The sequence below is a fragment of the Eutrigla gurnardus genome, assembly GCF_963514095.1.
Source record: "Eutrigla gurnardus genome assembly, chromosome: 15".
Classification (NCBI taxonomy): domain Eukaryota; kingdom Metazoa; phylum Chordata; class Actinopteri; order Perciformes; family Triglidae; genus Eutrigla; species Eutrigla gurnardus.
The window spans coordinates 16,379,902-16,398,574 of record NC_139938.1 but is presented as its reverse complement, the minus strand read 5'-3'; the positions used below and the strand labels follow the sequence as shown (position 1 = coordinate 16,398,574).

The following is an 18,673-nucleotide window of genomic DNA, read 5'->3' as shown; positions in this document are numbered from 1 at the left end:
CCAGAGTTTACAAGGGTCCTTTTCGGAAACAAAAGTATTTATGTTTATTCAACAAAAGTACGTGGCTCCATAAAATGTGTGTGCAAGTATGATACTGGTCTATTATAATAATGAGTATTTATGTTTTCATAAAAATTATTTATTTTATTTGGTGAAATACCTGTTTTGATTTTGGCGGCGTCACAGATCCTTAAACCAGCCGTCTCTGGCTTCTGGCTGCTCCGATGATGAAAACTGTTCAGACATGAAGAGAAGAAAATATAAAAATATGTAAGTTTCCAAAACAACAAGCAGGAGTTTTTACTATTTATTATTAAGAGATGAGTACTGTCCTGGATGTCAGCGTTTGATTCACACCGAAACGGCCGAAGCCAACGTCTCCTTGAGAGAGTTACGACTCTGTTTGCTCTATACTTAGACGCTCAGATGATTGGATCTCCAGTCCGGCTGCTTCAGACTGAGCTGTTTACAGAAATGAAAAGCCTTTTCCCCTCCACTCAGTGAAAGATGTCTGGGAGGATAAAAAGACACAAAGGGGCAGAGAGAAAGGCTGGTACTTAGTACTTGTGATGCAGCGTTTGTCCTATAGTAGAACTTTGCATACGGTCACTATGGCAACCGCAGCAACATGTACTACTTCCTGTTGAGGTGTCAGAATAGAGAAGGGGGTAAAGAAAAGTGTGTGAATCAGTTGTGTCATTAAAACGAGTGTTAAAAGTGTGGACAGGCAGAAAACGAAGAGAAGCAGGAAATGTAAGAGAAGTCGTTGACATCTGTTTACGTTCTAATAGAATGTAAAAACCTAAACAGTAGAATGATTCCACTCCTTTGGTTTGGCTTCTTGTGATTTGTTCAGCACAATTTGGGCTTTCCAGTTTCCTGTTCCCTCTAACTTCACGGAAATGTCCAGGACAGAGTTTCTTATAAAGAAAATATATATACAAAAGGCCTCGTTCTTTTTCTTCCCCAAAAAGAATCGCAGTATAAATGTGACATTTGACATCATAAGAAGAGAGTTGTAGTTCACAGAGTGGTTTCCATCAGAACTACAACAAACTGAGACTTTCTTGACTTGCAAATGTATCTTTTAAAATTGACAAACTTTCTTTGTGTTTTCATGGCTCAGCTCAAACAGGATCTGATAACAACACACACAGAGGGAGACTCACACTATTTATTTGTATGAGAAATACATGATGATGTCAAACTTCTTGTCTATCACCTCCATGCTGAGGAATAGCGTTATCTATAATGAATCCTGACACCATCATTCCTTGTTAAATAAGGTTGTTTAACTTTCACACATGCTATCAAATCATAGAAGGAATTATTTCCAACTTCAGACTGACAGTTTAGAAATAAGTTTCCATCTCCACAAGTAAAGTGCATTTTAAGGAAGAAATACTGTTATTATGTAGTTTATATAAACATCCATCCATGCTTCGATCTGTCATCACTTTCTGTTTGATTCCCTCATCCAGAGCCAGAAGAAGACATGGCTCTACGACACGAACCATCTGTTTGCTTTTTACATCCGCTTCAATTTAAAAGACTTGAGATGTGCTGCACATGTCTGAAACAAGCTCTCTGGGTGATGGCCACTTTGGCCTTTCCTACTCTGTAGAATAAACAGAAGACCTCCGGGGTGATTCTGTCTCTGCATTACATATAATGTGCGTTTTGTAGTATTTAACGATGTCACTCTGAATAAATATTAACTGGAAAATAAAATTAGTCTGCTGAAAAGCCTGTAACATTTTCTTACATCATGTCCATGTGGATTTCCTCCCATTCAAATGGAATGTTGTCAACGGACTTTCCAAGCACATTACATTTCTTCATAGTGTGATGGACTTTTGGCATTTCGTACTGTTTTCACGTGAATCTGCGAGCTCACGGTTCAATGTAAGCAGTCTATGTTCAGGGTGAGGCAGCGAACCCAATCTAGAAATCACTCAGAGAGCGCATATCTCCGTCAAGGCGGCAACATAAATATGTCAATGTATTTTAATAATACACAGCATGATAAAATGTTGGTGATGGTGATAGATACCCATAACGAATTGTTTTCCATTCAAGACTGTTTGTGTTAAAAAGTGAATTGCGTGTAATCTACATTTCATCACGTTGAATTGAAATCTGTCAACAGGATTTTTAAGATATTCAACTTAATCTGACAAACAATTGGGACTGAAATGATAACCTCCTTTCAGATACGCTCAAACAAACCGGTCTAGCGGGGAAACGCTCCAGGATTCGGAACAACAACAAGCTGGGTCCGAACACGCCCGAAGACGCTTCTGCGTTGAACTTCATTTCTTGCAGATTGTACTGATTTTGCTCTGAGACAGTGAACTTCTCGTTTCTGAAACATCACTTTCCTTCCGCCACCCCGTTCAGGACCACCATCATGAAGGTCCTGCTCCTACGACCGCTGAGCACTGAGGTCACCCTGTGGAGATCAGTGTGTCTCTTTGGAAATCCCTCATGAGAATCAAAGCAAAGCTCAATCAAAGCGTCATCCCTCCACAAGGCCAAACAAAACATCAGGAGGATCAAGAGGCAGAAATCCTTGCAAACAAACCACAAGGGTTCTGTATATATCCATGAACCGGGCACCTTTTCATTCCGGCGTGTACGATTTCATCGTCATTGAAGCCATACGAGAATACACGTGCATCCATAAAGACAAAACACAACCCCCTTTCAGACGTCAGTCATAACTCTGCCAATCGTTAATTAAAAGAAGCTGGAGTCATTTTTCCATATAAGTTGCTCTCGCAATCTGCCTACGTCAGGACCGAGTAACATTTCCACATTTTAACATGATTCACCGTGTGAGCAAAAAGCCGCCGCATCACATCAAACGTACAAGGTTGTTCAATGGGAAGACTGGGTGTCGGGATCTGGAGACACCAGGGAATTGGAAAAGCTTAAAATGCTTAAGCAAAAACTAATTTGGAGGCAACAGATTTCACACAGATATGACAAACAGAGCATTTGTCAAAACGATCAGTGACTGATTGATCATTGCAATTACACAATGATCTCATGGTTTGGCTCCGTCTGCAGAAGTCTTTGCAGATATTTAAAGGGAGTCAACACTGAGTGTAGAAACTTAAAATCTTTAAAGATGTAGTATACAGGATTCATAGCATTGATACAGCGTCACATAACTATTATCTATCTAAAGATATGGAGTAATGTTTATCCAAGCTTAGTAGGAAGTCACTCTCCCTCCGTGTGTGTTGTTATCTTCACTTTAAATGCTGTTTTAGTGGAGATGTACAGAAGCAAAGTAGTAGTAGTAATCTCAAAATAGTGAGAAACTTCATCAAAACTATGCCTAAGCACCTAAGAACATACTACAATGAGTTATTATTTAGAGTGTATCATTATTCTATAGTGGCAGAAATGGCATTTTATTCTTTTTATTTAATCAAATTATAGTATATTTTTGTGACTGACAATTTACAATACCGGTATACGTGTAAAGACCACAAAAAAAGTTGGGTTGTATGGAAAGGAGTGACTCTGCTTCGTCGGTTCACATACCTGTGATGGAGGCTGGTGGTTATAGTCACTGCACTCTGCCGAGGAACGCAGCTCTGTTTCTCAGCAACTTGAAGTGTTTGTCTCCGAATGGAATAAATGTTTATAGATCTGAAAGAAGTGGAATTCTTTCCGTGCGGCAAAGTATGGTTTTCTCTCTCTGCGTATCTCTCATTGCCTCTTTGTATTTATTTCTGGTGCTTACGCTTCGTTTGTGTGGGACAGTTAAGTGAACATCTGCCACAACAGATTTACTTTGCAGACAGTGAAGGAGGAATGTAGATTACCGTTTCTCATGGAGAAATATATAAAAACAGGTCACAGGAAACTATAACAAAAGCCCAAATAAATTCACCTTTTAACGTTGACTAAGCTGAAGTTTATATCTGGAATTTCCTCCAGCACATTAATAAAGACCAGAGGTGGGAAGTACTCAAGTAGAATATTCAGGTATCTGTATTCATTTTAATGAGAGCTTTTTTATTTTTACTTTTTTAAAACAAATGTCTATACTTTCTACTCCTCACATTCTCAAAACAGGCTTGTTACTTTAGTTTTAATGCATTTGAGTGGAATTATCGATCATTTTTTCTGATTAATATGCAAAAGCCATTTAAAATGTCCATAGGGAAACCTTTTCATTTATACTTCGAGTACATTTCAGAGCCTATACTTTCCACTTTTACTAGAGTAAGGAAGTTGATAGTTGTACTTCTAGAGTCTTTTTGAACACAAGCATGTGTACTTGTACTTGAGTAGAGAACGTCTCTATGACACCTCTGATGAAAACTGCAAACACGTACACGTAAGTTAGATGTTCGTATATTTCAAAGCCTCACATGGATTTTCACACACGAAACCTGAGCTGCGGACGCCGAACAGCTTTGTTTTCATACAATCTGCAGGCGTTCATTACGGCCGCTGAATGAGTTACTGCTGAAGGTGCAAAGTCATTCAACGGGGGGTTGAGGTGGCCTCCCGCCGCCTGGTTTCCATCAAGCTCCCTTGAATCTGGGCCACGTTTTGCGACTGAGACGGGACCGTCGGCTCTGGTTCAACATGACGGCAACGCGAGGAGCCACAAACGTGCTGAAACTCAACACATCTACAGCGCCATAAAGCATCGCTACGAAGTATGAGAACACGAGAGCCGCTGGCCCGTTTCCCAGACCTGCATTAAGCTAACGTGCTCTTTTTTTAACCACAAAAGCTCAAATTGGCCTTTTTCTGGTATGGTCTTGTAATGGTGTCACATTGTATGGAGTCTTATATAAATGAATTAACGTTTCTGAAGGAAGGTGATAGTTACTGCAGGACTAAACGAGGGCTCACGTCGACTACTAACTTCCAAATAAACCAAACAGACTCGCAGCCAGTCGCAGACTCATTGGTGAGGTTTGGTAGTAGCGACTAAAACAAGCAGTTGCGTAGTAATGCTACGAAGACTTAATTCGACTCACTTTCCGTCACCAGGGTAGCATTAAAGCAGGGTGGAATTTGAAAACTAGCTAGCTAACCAGGTGGCTAGTAACTAGCTTGCTAATTCCCCCTTAATGCTACACTGGTGCCTAACAGTCCCTCCGCTTAACTCGCCGCTGCTCCGGAGAAGGACAAGCTACTTAGCTAACTAGCCACATAGCTAACTAGCAAGCTGTCTCTGGAGCTACACCCACTCACACATGTTGTCATAGCAACTAATAGCAATTTGCCATTTTCCTTTTGTACAAGTCACCACAGAAAACGGCCAGTGTCTATGCTATTCTATTTCTATGCCCAGTAGTGCTGTCGGCACACACTCACAAATGAGGACGAAAATAGAAGTTCAAATCAATCTAATTTAATTCGAGGACTCGGCAATCAACAAGTTACGACTCTCAAACAACAATGTGTTTCAGATGTGTTTTTAAAACCAGGATTAACTGTTCTAAATGAAGGCTTACTCCTGGTTTAATGTTTACTCCGTCCAGAAACAAGCCCCATTAGTTCGACTTTAATGATCAGAGACAGACTTTGTGTGTATGACCTCACACCCTGCATTTCTTTTTTTATTTTACTGTTTTAACAGAGTGGCTGATTCAAAAACACACTTCTGCTCGTGGGCAATAAAGTTGGTATGAAACCAGGTTTTGTGTCCATGTCTGATGATTTCTGTTGCACATATTGCAGCCTGGTGGTCTTAACAATGTAATGTTGTAGGGGGGAAAGTGCCATTTTAAAAAATGTTGTTTTTCACAGTACAGCTCTGAAATGTTCGTAGGGAATCAGTTAAAAACGTGAACGATCATGTCATGTTAATGCACTTATCATTTTATTTAGATCTTAGAAAAAACAAACAACAACAAGCAAATAAGAAGCTCCGGAGTAAAAACGTGTTGTAGAACAATAAGTTAAACAAAAAGAAGGATTTGTGTGACAGAAATCACTTAGGGGACACGGGGGGATGCAAAAGCTCGTAAGTTACGCCGAAGCAAAATAAAAACAAATAAAACAAATATGTACAATATACCAAAGAAATGTGGTAGCAATATAATTTTCACATAATTTACAAGATGACTAGTACAGAAGGCATACCAGCAGCTACACATCACTGTATATATTTTTGAAACAATGGCGGACATCAGCGCTGCAAAAATGCATTTTCTCATTTCAAATAAGAATTTAAAAAAAAGTAGTTTTGTTAGAAACACTTCTAAAATTAAGAAGATCACTCTTCCCCACCCAGTTTACTTCACCATTCACAAGGAGCCAAGACTGATTGGCTGCATGTTGGAGTCATAACGACTTTTCTCCTTGCAGAAAGAATTTCTGTCAAGCAAAGAAAATCTCACGGAGTAGGAAGGGAACACAAGTGTCCAACTTTTCTCTCTCCAAAGAGGGACTGTGATGTGTACATGTATATATATACGAGGGTGAATATTACTCCCACATGTTGGAAGCTGTGGATAGAGTTCTACGGCCTCGTCTCAACGTTTTTTTAAAAAGCTGTCATGAGCGGCGAGCGAGCATATCGGTGTCAAAGAGGAGTGTTTTTAATAAACAGACCCAGTGAACTCGGCGTTCTTGTTTTTATGAACTGGAATTCTTCGACGTGAAACGAGCGAGAGTTGAATTCCTCTCGGTCAGGTGCTCGAGAATGTGAATGTGCCTCGCTCAAAATGCGGTTCATGAGGCGAAGTGGCTCTATCGTTAAAGTCTCGTTTGTTGAAAAAAAAAAAAAGGGGGTTTTATAAATTGAGGTTGTTGTGATCACATCTGGCAGAAGTTCTGGCTTTTGCAACGAGTGTTGCTTATAGTTTCACTTGACTGAATAGTAAGCAGAAAAGATGACCATCAAACAGAGATGTTCCCCAGTTTGTATCGCAGAAAGTCTGAAAAATAAACTGCATAGGCGTAAATTACAAAAGTCCATCCGCGACAGGAGCATAACGTGTAACTGTAACATAGTTAAAAACACACTGAAAACTTTAAACCCCCTTAACCAGCGCGAAGACAACAAATCATCCCACCTTAAATGACTTCGCAAAAACACAGACTGACCCGGTGTGCATGTTAGATTAAATTAGTCAGAAGGCAGGAAAACCATCAGCTTGTGATAATTCATATCACACACTACACACTACACACACTCGTGTAGTTATTTTAAGGCTTGAGTGAGGGATGTCATTGGATAGAGAGGCAAAGTCCCGCCCTTTCCAGCAGAACACCACGGGCGCTTTTAAAATATGTTGATAGGTCGAGAAAGTAAAGTGAGAAGTCATTTTCGCCCCCTGATGGCCAGTAGAGAGAATGACAGTTTAAGGCACTTAAGCATTAGCTTCACTTTTCAGACCCATAAGTTCACTGAGCGTTTTCACACAAAACTTAATGATATTATGAAAAATCGATGACAAACTGCAGCTTCCTTGACTTGCAAAATGATCTTACGTTATGTAAGTTATGCTACATCTTAGGTTTAATTTATCTGTAAATTTACAGGGGATAAAATAAAATGATGTCACCGTGCATATTTTATTCTGAACTGGATTCCCATGGGGACAGAAGGGGAGGGACTTGGCCTTAGTGCCGACTGCATAAACATCCCAGACTTTTTTATCTGTGCTTATCGTGTTTCTTATTTAATCCATTGATCATTCTGGTAATATGTTATGTTTGTGATGTGGATATGAACACCTTTTCTAATATTTTCCTTGGATGTTGAATTCAATGTAAACACAGTGATTAAGAGATGAGCAGGTTGGGACAATATCATCTTTTCAATGGGTTTGACTTGTTGTTGGACATTCCTCAGATCCAAGCCTTATTTTTCAATATGCTTAATATACAATTATTATTTATCAAGACTGTCGGTGCTGAAATGCCGATCTTGGATCATCCAAACACACGTCATACGACTCTCCCAAAAGGAAAAACTCCAAGATTGGCATTCCTGCTCGACAGAGCCTGATAAACGTAAGCTCGGATTCTCAGTAGCCTCGCTCTCCCAGATGTGTGTTCTGTCCAGGATCTCAGACGAGCTCCACCTTGGAGTTGGGGTAAACGGCGACCACGTCGTAGCCCTCGGGGGGCTGGACGCGCGCCATGGCGTGGGTCTCACAGTACAGACTGTCCTCGATGAAGAAGTAGCCTCGCTGCTTGAGGTTGACGCTGCAGTCGTCGCACACGAAGCACTCGGGGTGGTAGAGCTTGTCCCGGGCCTTCACGATGGTGCCGCTGGAGGAGACGAAGGGAGACGGAGTTAGACTTCAGGGCGGATCATACAAAGGTGTTGCCCATAAAACCAACGTGAAAGGACGACGGAGTAACTACACAATGATGTCAATCTGTAAAACGTCCAAAGTCATGGTTTGTAAGGTCCGTCCACAAGACAACAAGCAAACAACTTTTAAAATGTTGGTTTTCTAAATGGAGTCCGGATTGATCGGAGGTCGAACATAGACAGTCTCTGGTTTACACATATTTATACACATAAATACTCGTAATGCACGGAAAATTGGTGTCAACGCAGCATTACAATAGAAAACCATGGAGTTGCACTGCAAGGATGAAAATGGAAAAATGCAGGATTGGAATATAAGATTAGGAGATATTGGAGATTGTCATGATATTATCACATCATCAAAAAGTGCCAGTAAAACATACTAGATAATGGATACATCAAATAAATAAATAGCAACATTGTGTGAAAATGTATTTCTGATAATTCCTGTTTTTTTTAAATAAATAATTAAACTTGTTTTCACCATGAAAGCAACCTATGCAGCTTTTTCAATGCAATCGTGTAACAATATTCACTATTATCCTGATAATGGTAATTCAACTGCAATCAACTTATCTCAAGTGTATTTTATCGCTTCAAATCCTTTATCGTCCCATTCCTATTGGAAAATGATGAAACAAAAAGAAAACACGCAAACTGCTACATAAGGACAACAGCCAGCAGATTTAAGAACGGCGCCACCTTTAAAAGGAAGCAAGAGAGGATGAACTGCGTATTTGTTTATTGAACTATCCGTATCTATGCTAATTATAGCAGCTATAACCATTCAAGGATTTGAATATACGACATAATATGTCACATTTCAGGGAAGTTTTCAAAGATCATAAGGTCACGTATGATACTGTCATATTCACTCTGCTGGCTGCTGATCAACAACTGGCACATTATGGAAGTTGAGTGCTTCGCTCACACAGTGACGGCAGCTGTTCGGGGCGTTGTTCATTCACTGTTCCAATAAGATGTCCCTCTCTGGACTGTGGATTCCAGCCAGTGACCATTCATTCGTAAGCCCCTCCCCCCAGCCCCGTCTAACCACTCGACCTGCAGGATAAACTCTTGACACGATGCTCCACACTTGCTCCCGGGTCAGAATGGCCTTATTGTGCCCTGAAAGCTCCCACAATGCTCTCTTGTTAACAAGTAAGCCGATGACATCACCACTCACCTGCAGCTGCTTTTACAGAGGTGGGATTACCGGTGTGTGTGTGTGTGTGCATGTGTGTGTACCTGTGTATGTGCGTGGGAAAGGGTGTGGAGGACAGCTTGGTTTAATCATTAGTGATAAATCAGAAGAGGTTTGCTGAGTACTTGTGAAAGGCCTGTTGGTGCAGGTAGACCTGCACGAGTCAAGGGAAGAATACTCACTTACCCCACGAACTTTTAAACTTTATGACCACAGGCAGAGTGATAAAACCAGAAAGAGATATATCATTTCCAGATGGTGTCAATACATCATTCATATTTAGTGTTTTTATTCACCGCACATTCAGTCGTTGTAATTAAAGATCACAATGACCATAATTTTAAAACCATTAGGTTTTTATGCTGCGTGAAACCCTTTAATTGAACACCGCACTGTTAAAAGGAAAAGGCAAGTTGTAATTGTTGGTGTATTGAGTGGTCTTTAAACTTGTTGGGTACTTACACAATGCCATTGCAGCAGCGTGTGCACTGGGGGAGCTTCTGGAGTCCAGACATGGGGCTGGGGATGGGGCTGCCCATTTTGGGGATTGGAGACCTGACTGGAGACTTTAAGTTTCTCATTCTGTCTGTTGGGGACACACCTAGAAAAAAACACAACAACCACAGAATAAATATAGGAACTCTGGGAACTGCACAAATAAGCATGCCTGGAATCCAGTGGCTGATGGGAATTAAGGTTCCTTCGAATCTCTGTTGGTGGTTGCCCAGTCTCTAGTAGTTATCATATAGCAACAACATATAGTAACCAGAAAGGTGCCCTCAGTTAAGAGCAGACCTCCGCCAGGTCTGTCTCTGAAGACCAGCGTCGGACTTTCAAACTCAAGGATCAGGATCAGGGTGGATCGGGGTGGATTGGGGGGAATCGGGGTAGATAAGGGTGGATAAGGGTGTTTTGGGGTGGATCGGGGTGGATCGGGGAGGATCGGGGTAGATCGGGGTGGATCGGGGTGGAAAAGGGTGGAGCGGGGTGTTTCGGGGTGGATCAGGGTGGATCGGGGTGGATCGTGGAGGCCTGCCTGAGTGGCGCTACGTGAATCCCCTTCACTGATGATGTGCCAGCAGAGACTCTTCAGTCCAACGGGGCATCCGTCAACGCTAACCGCAGGCTAATTACCTGGCATCTGGCAGCTGACTCCAAGTCAGCTTCTGACTGCTCTGCGGTACTTTAAAGAGCCGACACTCGCTGGCTGTGTTGTTTCTGGGATTAATGTCTCTGTTACCTAATGATGCACTTGAATGAAAAAACCTTTTAAGGGCGTCACTTGTGACTTTCTCACAGAAGGGAAGGTCGACTAATAAAAAAAAGTCAGGGAAAGCAGAATGAATGAGCGCTTGTTTAGTCTGCCTCTCCATTTTTAAATAGCCAGACTACTTAGGACCCGTATATTTTGTTGCCAGATGCAGACAGACACCATATGTTATTTGACCGACGGTGACAAGTTGGCCGATTACAACACATGTCTCACCCCCCGCAACATTTACGGCACACTGTGTGTCCTTCGCTGTGACTAATATCAACCAGACACACCGTAAAACGGCCCCATCCTAACTCAAACCTGTCAAGTGCAGAATGTGAGGCCTCTGGGAGTTTAAGGCAAGGGGAATCACGGCGTCAAAAGATAAATAAACAGCTGCAACACGACAGCTAGGAAGTAAAAATGTGTCCCTTAAACCCTGCGGTTTAAGAATGATTTGGATCAAGACTACACAATAAGAAGAATCTTTGAACATGTTTTAATTTTTGGGGCCACACGTGAGGTCAGACGGGAAGAAATGTTATCACGAGCTAAAAAGAAAATTGGAAAAGCAAGGATTTCCTTTTGCTTTTGTTACCATACCAACTGAGGAATTAAAGTGTTTCCATTTCATTTGGGTACTTAGAGATACTGATGGGTGTATTCTGAGGGTTGAGTGGGTGGTGCTTTGGTTCAGTAGATGATTGAGTGGGTGGTTGGTTGGTTGGTTGGTTGGTTGGTTGGTTGGTTGGTTGGTTGCTTCGTTGGTCGGTTGGGTGGTTGGGTGGTTGGTTGAATGGGTGGGTGGGTGGTTGGTTGAGTGGGTGGTTGGTTGGTTGGATGGGTGGGTGGTTGGTTTGAGCAAATTAGCTAACAGCATCATCTGCAGCTCAGTGACTGGGGTTCACTTCTGCTACTGGACGCTGGATATATAAACATCACAACCAAACTCATGTTCACTTTCCACTTTTCTGGGACGGGAGCCAAGCAATTGTCCCGCTTCGAAGGAGGCCACATTCCAACCGGCTACGTGGAACGAACGGCAACTTCCCCAACAACGCAGCAATCCTGGGGGCCAAGTAACAAGCACTGCAGGAGTAAACTAAGCACATCCAATCAAATCAGATCCATATCGGTCCACTGGGATGGATTCATTTCAATTCCCATAAAGCTCTCGAGGCAAAGTAAGAGAACGTGGCTGAATATGAACTTGTTCAATATCCAGGAGGCAATCAATAACTGTATGAGTTTAACATCTCCACAACTGCCATGAGACCGGACAGGAAGTGACACTCTTATAGAAGCGTGGCGGGCGTAACGTTGAGTGGAAACAAACTATTAAAAGCAAAGATTTGGGTTCATGACATACTGAAAAGAAACGTCTGTTTCCGTTGTTAAGTAGTAAAATCTGCCTCCTGCTCTGGTGCTGAAAAGTTGAGAATATTTTATTTGACGCGAGAGAGGAACGCATGCCAGGCGCACCGAATCACAGGAAAACAATGGGTTTTGGTCTTTTTCCTGAGAAAGGAAAGGAAAAGCACATCTACAAGTACATGTACTCACACTGGGTTTCATCATTCCCTCATGTTGCTTTAGAGAAGAACCCAACCAGCTGATGTACCGCAGAGACGTTTCTCTAGAAATGCATAATGTAAGGAAAGCTACAAAACACTGTTTTTTTCTGAGAACAAATAATCGTGGAGTTCAAGAAATGGATGAGGTTTCGCTTAAAAAAGGTCACTGGAATTTTGTTTATTTCCTTTTCCAACTGTGAGAGAATCAGGTCGTCCTCCTCTCCATCCTCCCCTTAAATTCCTCTCATGTATGAAGGTGGAAGTGAAAAATCTCATCAGCAGCAGAGCATTTCCTTTAAACAAACAGAAACCGTTCTGTCCGTAAAGGCTTATCTGTAAGCATATAATTATAGAACAACTCAACATTTTTCTCCTATCGGTGCAACAGCTACGACTTTCTGTCATCCGTCAACCTTAAGTAATATTGCTGCAACCGTAACTCAACACCAGTATTTTTACTTTCACTCCCTCTTTCATCCACATCGCTGTCCAATCGTGGCACGGCCTGAGGAATTCTGGGTAAACTGACACTCTTGTTTGCTTTAACTTTAAAAGCCCCTGAAAGTCAACATGGCCTCTACGGGGGGCTTCACCTTCAAACGGGGACCTACTACTGTGATTTAAAAAGCCTGACAGGAAGGTATGCATAAAAAAAACAAAGCAGGCCGATTTCACTCAAATGTCTTCAATTTGTTTCCTCGAACTTTAAAGTCTGTGGACGGATTTCACACACAGATTAAACGACGGCGGGATTCTCCTTTCAAAGCGATCCCAGTGTCAACCCTGAGGTGTCTCCTCATGTCATCGAGGGATTAAACCCGTCAATCAACCCGTTAGTCTCCGAAGCTGAAGGCACGCTGACAGAAAAAGTCCCCTTAAAATCCCTTAAATCCATCAGCGGCGTCTCGGCTGTATGGACAAAAATAACCCCGCTGACGTTAAAGGGACAGTTCGCCCCACAATGTTCCTCTTACCTGTAGCTTTGGATTATCTTGCTGTCGAGTTTCTCCAAATGTATTTGGCACCACAATCTGAGTCCATATAGTTCTATTATATCAGCCGATATCTCCAAAAACTAGGTGACTCACACCAAAACAATCCCGATTCATAAATAGCAACTACAAGTAAGAGGAAGGAGTTTGTGATTTTGGGGAGAACTGTCCCTTTAACGCTGCAGATTCATCCCACCACAGCTGGAAACACTCCACTAATGGTGATTAAGGCCGAGGACGCCTCCGTGTTGTTGAGAAGAACATTCATCACCGACAAACAGTCCGGTCCGTTTCCTGCTCAACGGCTTCTAACGACAACTTTCACGACTTTTGCCCCGCGTTAGTGGCGAACAATGAACCAGAGAAGAAGGTTTTACTTCAGAGGATTAGCCCTCCTCTGCTGCTGTCAGCGTCACATGACTCTTGAGTGGTCAGAAGCCAGACAGGAAAACCATATTTCTCACTTTATTGTCCTCTGTGAAGTTGTTTTTGCAGTAAATTGCCAAACCAAAACCTCCCTCCCATGTTCATCCTATTTAAAGCACTCCATCTTTCTGCCGACTCCCTGCGTCTCCTGTTTTCTCCTCCTCCATCTCTCCTCTCTGTCCACGAACCTTTCTATAAAAGGAAAACTATGCCAGTGAGTCGGAGCAGCTCGGAGATGCTGCTCCGGCTAGAATCATATAAACTACACTTCCACCGTGTTCCATGTTTTCCATAACTAACTAACCAAATAAATAAATACAAATTAAATAAATATAGGTCTGAGACATGTGAATATTTGCTGGCTGTCAAGTCTTCTATTAAATTAAATATGTCAGTGTTTATAAACTGTTAGTCAGCCAATAGTTTAATTTGTGTTCTCAGTTCAGGAACATTTTGGCGGCATTAGGAGGCATTTTATAAATGAAAGGTAAATATATGTTGAATAATGAAAACAATCACTGTTGTTGCAGCCTGACAGCTAATGCATCTTATATTTGGGGTTTCACCATCAGGCCAATTAAGTGTCGCTACAGTAATTGTTCCTGGGAAAAGAATAACAATAAAACTAAATGAATGTTGCAGTGCACATGCGAGCGTTCCCACGGAAACCCCTACCTCCGTCCTCAGCCTCCAGGATTCCCTGGAGGTATTTGAAGGAGCCGGACTGCTTGGGTGCAGAGACGGGCTCCTCGGGGTCCTGCAGCATCTTGTAGACGTCTGAGTGCGGGTCGAAACCATTACGACCCCCGGGGGATTGTGTGGGAGGCTCCGGGCTGAAGGAGGAAGGGAGGACACAGTGTTATTATGCTATGAGAAGAAGAGGCCGTGTAGCGGTCTGGTCCTCGGACTATCTCAAATGTTTAGTCTCTGGGTTTGTTTGGGGTTTGTTGTGTTTCCAGGTCTCACGTTATTCATATATGTTTAGTCTGTTTCCTGTTTAATTCCCCTGATTTTGCCATTAGTCTCCCCTGTTTATATGTATATATTATATATATATATATATATATATATATATATATATATATATATATATATATATATATATTATATTATATTATAACACGTTTTTTATAATATAATTATAGTATAATTGCTGAAGAAAATACGAGGAGCTCTGAAGCGTTAAAGTAGCTATTTAGCTCACTAGTTTGTCAATCTCCAGGGTGGCTGGAGATCTAGAGATCTAGAGATCCTGTCTGCTTGACGAGGAGTAAGGCAGCAGGACCGTAGACCCAGCGCTGCCACTTGACGCTATCCCAAATTGGGATTAGCAAGGTATCAAGCTAACTAGAGATAGCTTCATACAGCACGTTGCTCTCGCCAGATATATAACAACTTTGTTTGAATGTTGTGACCAGTGCAAGAAAGCATGGTGGAGTTAGCAAGCTGGCTCAGTAACAGGTTGTCCAGCGGTTGGCTTGCTGGTTCTCTTCATCTCTCTAAGAGTTCAGCCTGCTTCGGTGCAGCAGCCGTGATGCTCGCGAGGTTAGCAGAGGGCTAAGCTAAACTATTATCTTCTTTCTTTATTTCATCTCTGAAATGGTTACGCCAAACCACAATTACATCTCAAATGGATCTGATATCAATTCAACAACACAGCAAGGAGACATTTACGATGTGTAACTTCAGCCCACTACGCCGAGGCGGTTCGTGTTTGCCTCCAGTCTTCCCTTTGTTTTTGCCTCAAGCGAACGCTGTGACATCATCGTGAGGTCAGCTGTGAGAGGGCGTATACTCCCTTGTTTTCCCTGTTCCCGTGCCAGGTTGTCTTTGTTCATCCCCATTTGTTCATGGCTTTCCTGCATTCCTGTTTTTATTGGGCTTTTTTTAAATTATTTTGACTCTTCGTCTCCCGGTTTATGGATCTCTTCACGTTACCTGTTTGGACTGATACTTGTGTGTGGCCACGTCCAGTAAAAACTTTATGAATGTACCTCATGTCCTGTGTCTGCTACAGAGTCTCAACACTGACAGTTCAAGAACGTAGTTAAAGTTCTGACTAGAAATCCCGTGCCAACATCGGGGCGATTTGCTTTTGACTGGTATCAAATACAACCGCGGCATGTATTCTTTATCAGCTCATTCTTGAGTGGCCCAAATGTTAAATGTGCATTTGTCCTTTACGGTCTTCTTTCTTTGTAAATATTGTTTGTGTTGGTTGGATGTCTCCGTTTTATGTTGTTATGAAAATGATGCAGCAATCTCCCTACTATCCAAGACAGATTTCTCCTTTGGGAGACCAATAAAGTAACTTGATTTGACCTGTAATATTTGAGCGAGGAAGGAAGGAATGAAAGGAGCTGAAGTACAGTCTAAACAAAGAGATAAAATAACAGATGCCGGACCACCAAAGGAAGAAAGACAGCAGCCGTATGGAGAGGAAAACAGAAGTCATTATGCTAACACTCCACATGTGATTCCACCGGCATGAAGTCTCAAACACAACAGCTCTGTCGATCTGCATCCTCATTCATCCGTCACATTTCCCCCAAAGCTAACGGGATGGATCTCGTTCACTCGATGCATTCAAACCTCCGGGAGACGAAGCAGAGCTGCTGACAGATGAAATCCTGACACACTTTACTGCATGTCTGTCTCCAGACGGCTTCACTGCACACCGAGTGTGTGAGAGAGAGAAATACAAAAGAAGAGAATCTGGAGAAAGTGTGTCATGAAGGAAGAAGGGAAAGTGACCGTGGCCATTGAGCTAAAGGATGTTCACAAGGAGACTGAACACACACACATGTATTGCCTGCTGGAGGGGAGGCACCACAACACATGTCTTCTCCAGTCCACATGCATGTGTGTTAAACAAGTCTCCAAGGGAGGTGCATGGACTCACCTATGGGTGGCGCTGAGGCTGAGGCCTCCCATCTTGCTTGGCAGAGATCTGTCTCCATTGCTGCCGTTGTGATAAAGCCCTGCTGGGTTGTTGTACTGAGCGTGGCCGTTGCCGTTGCCGTATCCGTAGCTGTGGCCGTTGTTGGGTCTGGAGTGTCCGTTGTTCAGATGTGTGGGCTGCTGATACTGCGGGGACTGCGGACCCTGGGAGGACTGCAGACTCTGGGAGGACGGGGGACCACGGGGGGACGGGAGACCCTGGGTGGACTGCAGACCCTGGGAGGACTGCAGACCCTGGGAGGACGGGGGACCCCGGGGGGACTGCAGAACCCGGGGGGACGGGAGACCCTGGGGGGACTGCGGTGCCTGCTGGTACTGGGGTTCGGGGGTGTATGAAGGTTTGCGACCGGAACCTCCATATCCACTGGTGATGGGACGGAAATTCTACAAAGACAAGACAAGACATCCACTGTTAACGAAACGAAACGAAAGGGCCTCAATCTGGGATGTCAAAAAATGCCTCTAGAAGCTAGTGCTAAAGCTAATCGCTAATGCCAATCGCAGCTTGCTAACTATGACTAATAACTAGTTATAGTCTGTTATAGTGACAACATACAGTTATAACCGTTATAAACATGTTGAATTTGAGTTTACATGCAGGGTTGGGATGTGTTTACGCTAGCCATGATCGCTAGCAGTTAGCATAAGGCTGTTGGAAAGGCTCTTCACTAATACTCCACAATCCACAGCCTGCAGATGTGGAATTCAAATACCTGCACTTACGTTTCAAGATTTGAAACCCGATCAATCAACAAAACTATTAAATACCACATAGACTGATTTTCATCTGGTTTGGGGGTTTAGTTTAGTTCTGCAGTGGAAACGTTGTCAAACCAGACAATCATGGATACAGTGGTAAAAGAGAAAGAGAGCATGTCCCATCAGAGAAGTCATTAATAATGTAAGGAGGAAGAAAAAGTGTAATGGATCATTTCCAGAATTATGTTTTTGGTTCACAAACTGAGAGCAAAAAAAGAGAAAACAAGCCAGAGTAGAAAAAACAGCGGTTGTTCCTAAATGAGGCTTAACAGCAGTGAAAGTTGAGAGAAAACTTAATTTCGGCTTTCCTCCTTTTAATAGTGAGGCTTATTAAGAAGGAGCTTTCATTTGATGTCCTGCAGATATTTCTGTCAAAACACATTAACTTGGGCTGCTCGTTCTATGGATTGAAGAGTTTATGGAAGCTGACAGAGCTGAGATTCTGTAAACGATTGAATTATTCTCTTTTTGACGCGCTGCAGCAGATAATCTACATTTCTGCCACACAGATGCTCTGCTGGAGCGAGTCGGCCGGACTAATGCAGGGCAGATGAGTGGTGACCTGTCAGTCAGGGTCGCCTAGCCCTAAAACATCCCCTGCTTTATGGTCTGTTTGACTCTAAATGGAACCATAATTTACTAAATTAACATCATGCTGGGTTGAAGAAGACTTGAAACTCAAGATTGCGACCATAAACTGTTTATAATGTTTACTGAGATAATAAATCAAGTGGAAATGCGGGTCATTTTCTCTGCACCGTTAATTACCTCACCGCTGGCACATGATTAAAACAGACAGGATTTTTTTTAAATAAATACATGCTGTTGAGTTGCCTGTAATCCAATGCTGTGAGTGAATTTAGGTTCCCCCTGGTAAGCAGTGAGCCCACGTAAATCTTGGGCTTTTATTGTGAAAGGTAAGAATTGAGGTAGCGGGACACACTGACGTTTTTAATGTGAAGGCAATACGTTCTTTGTGTTGTGACTCTCTGCTCACATTAAATATATTATTTTCATGGATTCATATCTTAGGTTAATTGGCGACTCTAAATTGCCCGTAGGTGTGAATGTGAGCGTGAATGGTTGTCTGTCTCTACATGTCGGCCCTGTGATAGACTGGCGTCCTGTCCAGGGTGAACCCTGCCTTCGCCCAATGACAGCTGGGATCGGCTGCAGCCCCCCCGTGACCCTGAA

General features: G+C 42.6%; 1 protein-coding gene across 1 annotated transcript in view; it reads right to left on the bottom strand.

Annotated features, from left to right (window-relative positions):
- Positions 1-5,838: 5,838 nt before the first annotated feature.
- Positions 5,839-18,673, bottom strand: part of pdlim4 (PDZ and LIM domain 4) — a 41,407-nt gene continuing 28,572 nt past the window's right edge. Inside the window, exons 4-7 of the mRNA XM_084028351.1 lie at positions 16,662-17,104; positions 14,435-14,592; positions 9,975-10,113; positions 5,839-8,262 (exon numbers count right to left, since the gene is read on the bottom strand). Of these exons, the coding sequence (XP_083884477.1) occupies positions 8,058-8,262; positions 9,975-10,113; positions 14,435-14,592; positions 16,662-17,104 (945 nt within the window). The 3' untranslated portion in view covers positions 5,839-8,057. The remainder of the gene's footprint in view (positions 8,263-9,974; positions 10,114-14,434; positions 14,593-16,661; positions 17,105-18,673) is intronic.